General features: G+C 40.6%; 1 protein-coding gene across 15 annotated transcripts in view; it reads right to left on the reverse strand.

Annotated features, from left to right (window-relative positions):
* Positions 1-3,847: 3,847 nt before the first annotated feature.
* The window catches only part of NT5C2 (5'-nucleotidase, cytosolic II), a 101,747-nt gene continuing 93,254 nt past the window's right edge, over positions 3,848-12,340 (reverse strand). For 14 of the 15 annotated variants that reach the window (XM_009245748.4, XM_009245747.4, XM_009245750.4 and 11 more), the window contains 8 exons: positions 11,762-11,803; positions 10,160-10,267; positions 9,798-9,864; positions 8,966-9,136; positions 7,384-7,435; positions 6,751-6,811; positions 6,426-6,602; positions 3,965-5,722 (listed from right to left, as the gene is read on the reverse strand). In XM_009245748.4, the coding sequence (XP_009244023.1) occupies positions 5,486-5,722; positions 6,426-6,602; positions 6,751-6,811; positions 7,384-7,435; positions 8,966-9,136; positions 9,798-9,864; positions 10,160-10,267; positions 11,762-11,803 (915 nt within the window). In that variant the 3' untranslated portion in view covers positions 3,965-5,485. 15 annotated transcript variants of the gene reach the window in all.

Consider the following 12,340-nt stretch of genomic DNA (forward strand, 5'->3'; position numbering starts at 1 on the left):
CTTTGAGTCTCTATTTTACATTCCAAAAAGGATCATGCTCTGAAAATTTAGCCTCTTGACTGGTCCATTTATATCCCCATTGAATTTATTTAACCGTGGCATTTGCAGTCTTTTACTTAAACTTGTCCTGTGGATGGAGACATTTCAGGGAAGAACTGCTGACAGAATTGGCTTTCAGATGCTGCCTAACTACCACTCCCATCTCCCCAGGCCATCACCCAACTACCTGAAAGTAGAATGAGGTGTATCTTAGCCCAGTGAAATGCTGTCTTCGGACCCTGCTTGCTTTCCTTAGAAGAAGCAGGGCAGAAGTGGCAGCAGAGCTAGGGAAAGAAATCACGGTAGCACATTCACTCCCAGCCTCCTGCCTTGTTTTGTTTTTCCTGTTTTACTCACTTGGTCTAGATGAGTCTTTAGCTCAAATCAGGAAATGCTCCAAGGAAAATGGAGGCAATTTTTCCTGCTGTCAAGATGAGATTTGCCTAAAATTCCCCCCCTGCATCCTCAGAGTGCGCACACATCCGCTCATTTCTAAGCTTTATTGTGATGCACCCAGGGTTTCTATTTCACAAAAATTGTGCTCCCTAGAGCCATTTTTCAACTCAGCACTTCTGAGGAAACAAATATTGATCAGAGGGTCTTGTAGAGAAAGTGGTTAAAAACTGACCTTTTTATAGCCTGGAGTTGATTTCTGGAAACTTATTTTATACTTTTTGAAGGTAATTTAATAAAGAGATGATTCTTTATTAAAGCCAAAAAGTTGAATTCTATTAGATGGATAATAAACTCTTTCTTTTGCTTTCTTTGTATGGTGGTTTTGTCATTTTCCCTCCAAGGGCCTCATATCTGTGCTCTTATTTTCAAGCAGTTCCAGGACAAAGGGATGGTTCTAGGGCCCTTTTCTCTGACTTTCTGCTGGCATGCCATCTCCCCTAGTGGATGACTGAGGACGCACGTTTCTAAGGGAGAATTAGTTGCCCGACTTCTGAAGTGCTTTTCCTGTCAGGGTATTAGTGACTGTGCAGTGTTCAAACAGGAGGCCAACACATGACAGGAAATTTTAGATTGGGCCAGTTTTCCTACTGCAGTTCTACTAAGTCATTGACTTGAGGTCAGTGGGTCCAAAAAGTTACTTGTTTCAAAATACCCACACACTCAAGTCAAAGATACCTCTGGTGAGAACACTCTCAAAGACTGGACACTGAATAAACATTTTTCAGTGTGGGGAAGGTTTGCTTGGCAAATCTTCTTTCCAAGTATCTCAAGAACTTGTGAGACGTGGAAGGACTATTGCTGCCTTTCGTGGGAAAAATGTGTGCTCAGCTGCTTGGGCTCCAGTTTGTGTGGGAAGGTTTATCTCAGGCCTTGTCTACTCCCCTCACCCAGACATGGCTTTGGGAAGAGCTCCATGGGAGACCAGAACATCTGGGGACATATTTGTACCTAGTTATTTTGTGTGAAGAAACAAAGGGACAAGATTCAAAACTCATCAGTGTCTTAAATTTAAATTGGAAAACATAGATTCCTCATCCTTAAACAGAGTCAGCAAGTTTGAGATGAAATGTTGTTTGTGTTCAATGGGGAGTACTTTTTTGTGTTAAAGCTCTACAGAGAAACTTCTGTATATATTTTATTTTTGAGATCACATACCTTTGTTGGAACGAATCAGACTGTTGTGGCCTTGGGATGAAGACACTGTGTGTGAGGACAGGGAAAAATGGTTGAGAAATCCAGGTTAAAGAATAGAAAAGCTTTTTACTCATTCTATAAATGAACATGCTGCCTGTTTAAAGGACTTGCTTTCTGCTGTTTCTAGATACCTAGCAGTGTGAGAACTGTGTGACGTGCTGCGTTCCTGTTATGGGAGGTGCGTGACAGGGCAGCGTGGGTTTCTGGAAGTCACCTGTTTCTGCTTTCTGGCTGCTGTGCCTGTGGTCATCCCTGCTCCATAGCAGTAGTGCATGCTCTTCTTCTATCTTCAGGGTTGCTCTGGTAGCTCCACGGTAGAGATTTCATTCTCAGGGCCTCCCAAAAATTGTGTATCATTTGAAATTGTTCTATCTGAGGAAAAACTTTTAAGAAAAGCTGGATTCCCTGATCACCACTAAAGATCATCATGAGAAACATAAGTATCTGAGCCCTAAACTACTAAGCCCAGTGAGGAATTGGAGCGTTAACTGTATGGCAATAGCTAGATCATAGTTACCATTTTTCCCACCATCAAAGACAGATTAAATAGTTTCCATAACATGGAACGTGGATAAGGTTCCTACCCTAATACAGACTTAAATATGCAGTTGTTTGTCTCAGGCTATTCGTGGTGAATAAGCAGAGTATTTATTTTAAAATGACCAGGCAGCCTTGGAAAAATTGCTGGGCTTTAAAGTTGTTGACAAAGTATTTCTTAAATAAATACATCTGATTTAGAAATACCTAAACATGGACAAAATACTTTTAAATCTGACATGCAACTGCATGTGGCTTTTTAAAGTGGTTTCTTAACAATACTAACGTGACTTAAGGATTTGTAGTTCTATGAAAAACCACTTCTAAAAGTATCTTAGGGTAGCTTGAAGGGTTTGCCTTATTATTTTAGGTCTCGGCAGAGGTATGCATATGGCAAGAGAAAAATCTTAGGTCTAAATAGAACACTAAACTTTCTTGGCTATGACCAACTTTTCTGAAGTACACCATCAGAGTTTTCACTGACTATCTTTGCAGAGATGAATGAATGTACTGGGCAATTCCTCTCCCCAAGGAAACCCAGCAGGGCCTGGGTCTGCTGTACCACTGACCGACTGCTGGGGAGGCTAGGGGCCCTGTCAGTACATGCTGTTAAGTTTGGGAGTTCAGTCTAGCACCCAAGAAGGGGTTGCCCAGTGTTCTACAATGCCTATAAATAGTATTTTCAAAATGCCTGGGAAAAAATTCTCAAAAGAGATGGCAGAATGGTCTTCTCATGGTATAAAACTCTGCAGGATTTTTTTTTTTTTTTTTTTAAGGAAAAAAGTATGCCTTTTCAGTTCAGCTTCCTTAACTACTGGCAACAGAGAGAAACTCATAATTTGTTTTAAAAAGCCCAGTTACAGCTGCCCTGCCTACCCATTGACCATTGACTTCCCAGCACACTCTTAAGAATAATATATGGAGAGGCACCATTTTGCTCTGGGTCTTATGGAATCCTAGAGCTCTTTAATATGTTTTGGTGGTCCTATGGAGAGCTGTGACTAGCAGTGAAGTTCTTGCTTATTCCAGCTGTGTGCTTTTCACTTTCTGATCTTTGGACCCAGACAGTCATTTGCCATGGAATCACCTGGCTAGTAAAGATACTCTTATATGGATGCAATACAAAAAGTAAATATAAAGCAATCATGTGGTCCTTACTCTAAAAGAGACAATATGTAAATGTACCATTAGAATAAGGTAGCTCTGTAGATGTAATAAGCTACTCATAAATTATTTGGGTTTAAGAAAACTTAAGACTATGTTAAACTGGGCAACATCTCCATCTTGAGTGAGAGTAATTAGTAACCAGGATGACCACACATTCCCCTAACATGGGCAACAGTCTAATTGTTGTTGCATTTCTGACCTGATTCTTTTAAAGGGGCATATATTCCCAATATATACCATTCAGAATGTATGTTTCTTGGATGACTTAATCTGAAGCCATATATATCCAAAGTAGTGAGACGGTGTATCCTTGACTAAGTTATCAGGCTGTGTTCTCTGCTTATAAAATGACTTTTTTAAAAGCCTCACTTTATAGTCCTGTTGCAAAAATCTTTCTTTCTGTGAAAAAATTGAGGCCTATGTAACACCATGAATATAATCATGTTAGAACATATCAGTTCTTGAATATTTATTTCCTTTAAGAGAATATCAAACTGATGTCACCAAATCTAAACCCACTTGAAGACCAATAGCTATTACAGTTGTGCTACAGAATAGGTCAAAGTCACCGTTAGAAATATTACACTTTATTGAATTCTGGAGCAGCTAATCTACCCTCCCCTATTGACCAATGACAAGAATGGAAGAAAATATACGATGGTTAAAATAAGAGTCTATAACCACTGTTTAAAATGTTGAAACAACTTTCACTGTACTGATGAAACAGTTTTAATACCCTAACATACACAGTAATGATTCATTCTTGTTTAAAACAAGAAGTGATTTCGACTTGGGATTGGGATTTTTATTTATTTATTTTTTTTGAGATAGAGTTTCACTCTTGTTGCCCAGGCTGGAGTGCAATGGCGCAATCTTGGCTGACTGCAACCTGCGCCTCCTGGGTTCAAGTGATTCTCCTGCCTCAGCCTCCTGAGTAGATGGGATTACAGGCATGCGCCACCACGCCCAGCTAATTTTGTATTTTTAGTAGAGATGGGGTTTCTCCATGTTGGTAAGGCTGGTCTCGAACTCCCGACCTCAGATGATCTGCCTGTCTCGGCCTCCCAAAGTGCTGGGATTACAGGCGTGAGCCACCGTGCCCAGCCTTGACTTGGGATTCTGAAGTGAATTTATTCACACTGATTTGTGCCCTCTATTTTAGTAGCTTATCTGGCTTATAGAGCCCTCTTCCCATCCTCTGATGTTCAACTTTAATATACAGCAATCAACTCTAGAGGATAAAGAAATCTGGAATTGGGCAGCATGAGCCACAGCTACATAGCCCACACTAATGACTGTTCTGTAGTATAAAAAGGAAGTTCTTCCCTTTCTTTTCTGGGGGCTTGTTCCTTTGTCCACTGGCAGCTAAATTCTCTCTACAGATTTATCACAGATAAGAAAAAGGTGGTTTTTGGATAACAAATAATAAGCATTTGTGCTATTAAACAAACAAAAGGTAATAAAGATACTGTCTTTTCCCTCAAACTAGAATCCTGCCCTAAAGCAAGTAGAGGATACTTCTGTGCAAAGCCAGTGATTGACAGAGAAGCAGCCTTGCCAGAGTCACTGAGGATGAATTAAAGGCTTATAAAAGGAAACTTGACCTTAACAGACTATTTGATCATGGAAATAATACATTTCTCCACTGATATACAATACCATGTAATGCACTGGAAAAGCTGGATCTTGGAGTAATAGCACAATTTGTAACATTACAGATCACCTCTTCCCACTCTTTGTTCCACTCTGAGACTCTTTCCTTTTCCTCGTGTATCTAGATACACTGACATATGGATGATTTTAAAAAAGTGTCACGAGCCACAGTGGAGCCATATACATGCAGTTCAGCGTGATTTTACCCTTATTTTCTTCTAATACAGACTCCATTACAATTTTGGACCATCTGCAAAGAGTACAGATACACAAAACCAAAACAAGTATCTATGATAATAAAATCTTCAGAAACTTTTCAGACGTACCTTTCATGGAGCCCCCTCCCTCCCCCCAGCAGAACCCTAACAGGGACATCGTTTGTTCCTGTGAGTCCTGCCAGGACTTGTTTAATGGGTGCTTGGGGTTTTGGTTTTCCTCCTTATTCTTCCTCCTCCTCCTCCTCTTCATCATCATCTTCATCATGGCAGTGTGTAATTTCCTGGGGGGCCAGTGGGAAGAGGTTGGGAGGTTTAATCTCACTAATTGACCGTGTCAGCTGGTGCCGCTTATAGTCAGTGTCTTTGAAATCCACTGATGTGCGGTTCCGGGTGGCAAGAGGAGACTCCATCTCATTGATATCTACATGTGTGTGCTCCACCGTTGATTCATGAGGCATCTAGACAGAAAAAAGCTAGAGGCTCAGAAAGCAGGCAGAGCAAAGTAGCTACTTCCCAAATCCTAACCCCTCTCCTCTGTTAGGTGGCCATGCAGTTACATCTATAATGGACCACAGGACAAGTAAATATAGACTTATCTTCATAGAACTACTTATAGTTGCCTGTCTTCCTCTCTCCCTGCCCCTCAAAATGGTGCCCATATTGTCTACTGCAGCCGGAAAATTGGAAAAGATGGAGAGGGGAGTTTATTTTCTATTTTACAGCAAAAACAAAATAGTCCTGAAACAGATCAGAATATAGGAATGTAAAAACCACATTTTCTTTTTCTTGAGACAGGGTCTCTCACTGTCACCCAGGCTGGAGTACAGTGGAGCAATCACAGCCCACTGCAGCATCGACTTCCTGGGCTCAATCAGTCCTCTCACCTCAGCCTCCAAAGTTCTGGGGTTACAGGCATGAGCCACCATGCCTGGCCCACATACAGCTTTTAATAGAGTAGACTTCAGAGAGTAAAGTTATACTCTGTAACTTCCAATATTGGTTCTACTTTCTCAAAGACCCCTTATGCAACCATATAACCTGCCCCTGGGCTCTGTACATCAGAAAGAAATGTTCAAACTATCTCCTGTGCCATCTCACAAAGCTGGTTGCTGACCCTGGGCTTAGAGTACATCTTGGCTGTCCATTATAGCTTTAACTCACCAAGACATGGGCAGCCCTGAAGAGGTAGCTGAATGGGTAATACAGCAGGTTGATGAAAGATGCTGCATAGAGGTCAGCATAACGCATCACTTGACTGGCAAAAAGGGTCTGCCGGGAGCCACTGCGAAACAGGCTTCCCATCATCCCATAGCACATGTCCATGTCATGAGTTACTTTCTAAAACAAAGAACAAGATTGATTCTTGGCTCATTCAACAAATATTTATTGAGCAGTAGTTGAATGCCAGTCTCTATAAAAATCAGAAATGTGAAAAAAAGCATTTAAACTTATTTCCCAAGTTTTCTCCCAAATCCCATTTGGATACCTTAATACGTCTCTGGATGGAACTAATGTCTGGACGCTCATTGCTACTGCTGTCAAGGTGCCTAAAGATAAAAGAAAAACTTGGTGAAAATCTCTGGGAAGAGCTTTTTTTTTTTTTTTCTTTAAGACAGCCTCACTCTGTCACTCAGGCTGGAGTGCAGGGGTGTGATCTCGGCTCACTGCAACCTCTGCCTCCCAGCTTCAAGCGATTCTCCTGCCTCAGCCACCCTAATTAGCTGGGATTACAGGCATGTGCCACCATACTCAGCTAATTTTTGTATTTCTGGTAGAGATGGGGTTTTGCCATGTTGGCCAGGCTGGTCTCAAACTTCTGGCCTCAAGTGACCCACCCGCCTTGGCCTCCCAAAGTGCTGGGATTACAGGCATGAGCCACTGTGCCTGGCCCGGAAAGAACTTTTTTTTTTTTTTTTTTTTGAGACGGAGTTTCACTCTTGTCACCCAGGCTGGAGTGCAATGGTGCAATCTCAGCTCACTGCAACCTCCACCTCCCCGGTTCAAGCGATTCTCCTGCCTCAGCCTCCCAGATAGCTGGGATTACTGGCCTGGAAAGAACATCTTATACCTAAGTGATTCCTGAAGAAGTTTTTAGGAAAGAAATTTTTAGAAAACTTACTTGTAGAGTTCAGCCAAGAAAATATCCAAGCTCTGAAGTTCTTCGAAAAGTGCTAGTTAAGGTTTGGAAGGAAAAGGAAGATATTTTAAATAAATAAGCACCCAGTTCTTAACTGCTACTAAAACTAAAAGGTTGCAGATGTGACTGAAAAGTATAACCTGGGACTAACATGCTATAGGTGAATATATAGTTACCTCCTCTTCCCCTCTTCAGGATAACTCATTGATACCCACTTGGAGTCTGACAACAGATGAACACCATCACCTTCTCTTTAACTGCCTTTCCTCCTGCTTAAACACCATGATGACAACTTTCCCTTCCAGCTGCATGCTCATTCTGAGCTTGTAAAGTACCAGAATTTACATGCTGTCTCAGGTGCAGTCAGCTAAACAAATGTTAACGGTCCCATTTTCAGATGAAAGATTGAGAATTAGGTGCCTTGTCCTGAGTCACAGGTCCAGGGCCAAATCAACTAGATTTCTAAAACTTCATAGGTAGAAAGTTGAAAATGTGAATGAAAGGCTAGCCAGAAAATCCCACTGATAGTACAGACAATAATAACAGCAACAGCCAGCATCTACAGCATGCTGCAGGTGTGTTGTAGCCTTTGTCAACCTGGGTTCCTCAAGACAAGCCCTCCTTCGTCTACTGTATGTAACACATTTTCTTCTATCTACCATCTTTAGGAGAATTGAGAAAAGTGTTACTCAAATAATTTTCTGTATTCAGCTCCATTGGAAAGGTAAAATAATAGTAATTTTCTGTGTTTCGGATAAGAAGCCTTGGTTGAGAAAGGCTGTCATGTCTGTCTATCTTTATACACATATTACCTCTGTTTTTCATCAGCTTTAGGAGGTATTATCCCCATTTTTACATTTGAGGAAACTAAGGCACAGGGTATCTCATTAACTTGCCTAACGGCATGCAGATTTCAAGTTATGGAGCCAGGGCTCCTACCCCAGGCAGGCTGAGTTTCCGGAGTCACCTTCACCACACTGCAGGTAATGTGCATCAAGGCTGGCTGGAGAACTTGTGTATCAAACACTTTTACAGAACTATATCCGTAACTCAGTTCAGCACAGCATGTATACTGCATCTACACAGTGTAGCTTAGTTCAAGAATACAATATGGCCTCATTCTCTAGATCTCAGAAGAGTGAATAAAAAACGCCAGAGGTGATGAATATTCAGAGCCATCACTGCGCCAGAATCACAGATATGGGCTGTTAGCACAGAGACTGGGACTGCTAGGCATGGTTGGGGAAATATGGGACCACAGAGGAAAAGCTGAGCTCCAGTTCACAACTTAGTGTTACTGTAACACAACTCAAGACACCAACATTCTAAACTTAACCTCGAAGAGATTCAAGAAGGTTAAACAAGATAACTTCTCATATTTATTCAAATTCTGGAGTTCTGTGAAATATCTGAATATTCTATGGGAAGGAAGTATCCAAATATCAAGGCCTACCTTTTGACCACCTCTGACTTCCTGAATACAAAGTAATGGTTTATCAAAGACGACTGATTCAAAGCTGGTCATTTAGATATAAATTACATCAAAGATTTATGAATGGCTTACAACTCTTGTCGGTCCAGACATGTAGCTCCTGTGCGAGTTCAGGAATCACCAAAAAAGTTCGCCACCCTTGCCGTTTCTTTGATTTTAAAATGTCACCAAAAATGTGATCTCCAATATACAAAATGTCTTTTCCCTTGGCTCCCAACAGGTCACAGATCGTATCAGAAGAACCTGAAACAACAGAGTGAACAATGAGGAAACTGTCCCTGTATTAAAATCAGCATTCCAATAGTATTTAACCATTAAATACTATGATTCATTTTATTCTTATATGAGGAACAGACTAGGAAAAAAAGATGAAGACTCACCATTCTCTTTTTATTGCCTTCTAAGACAAGGCCTTCAGCTCCACTGTGCCAACCAGAGCTCTTGATCAACAAATCCAAGAGCAACGAAACTACATCCTCAGCTTAGTGAAAATAACCTTCCAAAGAGCCACTGCCAATTTCATCACAAATCTGCCATTAAGCTGGCTTTATTCAACTGTTTCTAACTCCAACATACTATGTACCTATACCCATGGAACTCCTTGAGAAACCCTTGAGAAATATTGAGAAGTAGCCCCAAGTGATTCGAAGCACTGAGAAAAAGCTTCCAATAGGATTTAAAAAAAAAGAAAACTGATCATTTTAGTGAAAATCAGATTCATTAGGATATACTAACAACTGCTCAAACCCAGACTCCTATTGCATTAAGAGGTGACTAAACTACCTTCAGTAGATGACATCTTAGACTACTAAAGAGTACATGTCGCACTTTGCTGAGAGATTACCAAAGCTTTCACGGTGAGGTCTGAGCAAAGACATTAACTAAAGGGAAGTCTGTGACTTACCTCCTGAGTAGACGATACCATGCTGTAGGGGCCCTGTGTAGGTACCAATTTTCAGCTTGCCAGTTTTCTGTGTGAAGAATATGGATTTTGTAATACTTTATCATCCTATCACAATCCTCCCCTCACCCCACAACCCTCCCATCCCACCCCCACCACCAGTGCTACTTGGTCAGACAGCCAAATGAATGGCACTTACTCTTTTCAATTAGTGGGTTTGTTTGACTGCTTCAGTTAAGACCAAAACTCTTAATTTCAAAAGAGAATTAAAAATAAAATTCCTGTTTCCTTACGTAGAGTAAGAGTGGGGAAAGGAGAAACATTAAGGACAGCGTGCTAGCAGACAGATCATTCTCATGACTTACAGTATCCACTTGACGCAGTACTGTGCCTTCTCCAAAAAAGAGTGGTTTCCGTGCATCCACCAAGATCAGGTCAAAGTAGGACTGCCATGGTCGATGGGAGCTCCCAGGCTGGTGAAGGAGAAATAGCAAAAGCTGAAACATCACTCCTTATCTTAAGGCATTACTATTTAATCTCACTCAGATGCAAGGAATATAAAAATACTAAATATAGCCAGAAGATCCCACTATTTTATTTTTTAAAAAAGGTATCGTGTCAGCCAGGCGCAGTGGCTCACAACTGTAATCCCAGCACTTTGGGAGGCCGAGGCGGGCGGATCACAAGGTCCGGAGTTCAAGACCATCCTGGCCAACGTGGTGAAAACCTGTCTCTACTAAAACTACAAAAATTAGCCGGGCGTGGTGGCGGGCGCCTGTAGTCCCAGCTACTTGGGAGGCTGAGGCTCGAGAATCGCTTGAACCTGGGAGGGGGAGGTTGCAGTGAGCCGAGATCATGCCACTGCACTCCAGCCTGGCAACAGAGCAAGACTCCATCTCAAAAAAAGAAAAAAAAAGTATTGTGTCTAGGTATTATAAGCCATATCCTTTGGGAAGCAGACAAGGTATAAATAATAAATAACTGTAATAACATATTCTATACATTAAATCATTTCATCTACTACTAAATTACAATAACTTATTTTACAGCACTTTAATATATGAAAGTGTGCTCACCTGAAATTTGCTAAAAGGAACTCAAAAGAGCTAGGGAGAGATGCAAATAATCTTGGGACAGATTAAGAGAGAGGCAGGCATCAGAGCTAAAGTATACAAACTAACATGGAACTATTAGGAAATTTTACTGGTTACATTCTCAGAATGATAGCTCCAGGTACACACTGGCTTTTGGGTCATAGTGTAAGCTAATCACAATACTAATAATGAGTTATGCCCATTAAAATCATGACTATCCTGAAATGGAACCCTGGCATTAACCTTTTAAGACCAACCTGAAGGGCACTGCACACTGTGATTTCAGGTGTTCTCAAAACAGGGATTTGCTGATGTTTATTCACTAAAGTCTAGGACTAAAATTCTGTAAGTATGTGACTAAGTTGCAAGGAGTATTCCTTAAACCTAAGTGCAGCCGTACTGCAGAAATGAAGACTTCTCTGCTAAATATCAAGGTTGAGTGCTCTTGGCAAAAACTTAGCAACAACTAATACAAAATCTAGAAGTTGTCAAGAATACACATACATTTTCTGTTTCTGTTAATCAAATATCTTCCACAACCTGAAAATTCCTTTCAATGCCACACAAACTTAATTTTGCATAGAACTTCTTGGGCATAAAATTATTCTGATCCCATCCTACTAAATATCACATGAATATCCCTTTTATTTCTGTCTACTAAGTATTCAAGTTGCGGACTCTAAATTAGCAATTTGATTTTAAATTCTACTAGCTCCTGGATTACTTCTAATGTTAATGAAGATTAGACAATAGGCTTAAAAAGTAGGACTTTTCTGGGTGGGTTCTGACCAATTCTTTCCCCCTTAATATTCCAGAATGATTAAATGCATTCATTGTTATTAAAGCAATGGTCTATTGAGTCACATACAGTACCTTGGGGCCATGTGGGAAGTCAAACAGGTAAGTCATAATTTTCTGGAAAAAAAAATTTAACATAAGGTCCATATACTACTTTTGCAAAAGGCATATAACCTAAAGAAATTACAAGCTTTTCACAAAACATGTCTTTTTCAACACAGGACTTACCACATTCTTGTTTCCTCTAAATTTTATGAAATCATGGCAGTGGAAGCCAGAAATTAATGCTTTACCATATACCAAAAAGAAAAATAGGCTTCTGACATTCTCAGGGAGGATAAATACTTCCTCTGGAACATGTTTTTGAACACACATTTGGATGTAAGGAGCATATGAGGTAGGTGTACAGAGAAAACTAATGACTCACACAGAAATAACCTATCACCTTGGCTTCGCTACTACCATCCCTAGACCAACTAAGTCAACAAACCAACGGTTTATATAAGACTGTTTACTACAAATCACCAGGTGTCTAAATCAAGTTTACATGTACAGCAAATTGGGGGAAGCGGAACTTCTTGCTAGTACTATAAACTTGTAAGTGTCTCAGCAAAAGTAAGATGAAGTTAAGGAGTTAGATCAGTTTTTCCACAT

Source organism: Pongo abelii, chromosome 8 (assembly GCF_028885655.2).
Source record: "Pongo abelii isolate AG06213 chromosome 8, NHGRI_mPonAbe1-v2.0_pri, whole genome shotgun sequence".
Taxonomy (NCBI): Eukaryota; Metazoa; Chordata; class Mammalia; order Primates; family Hominidae; genus Pongo; species Pongo abelii.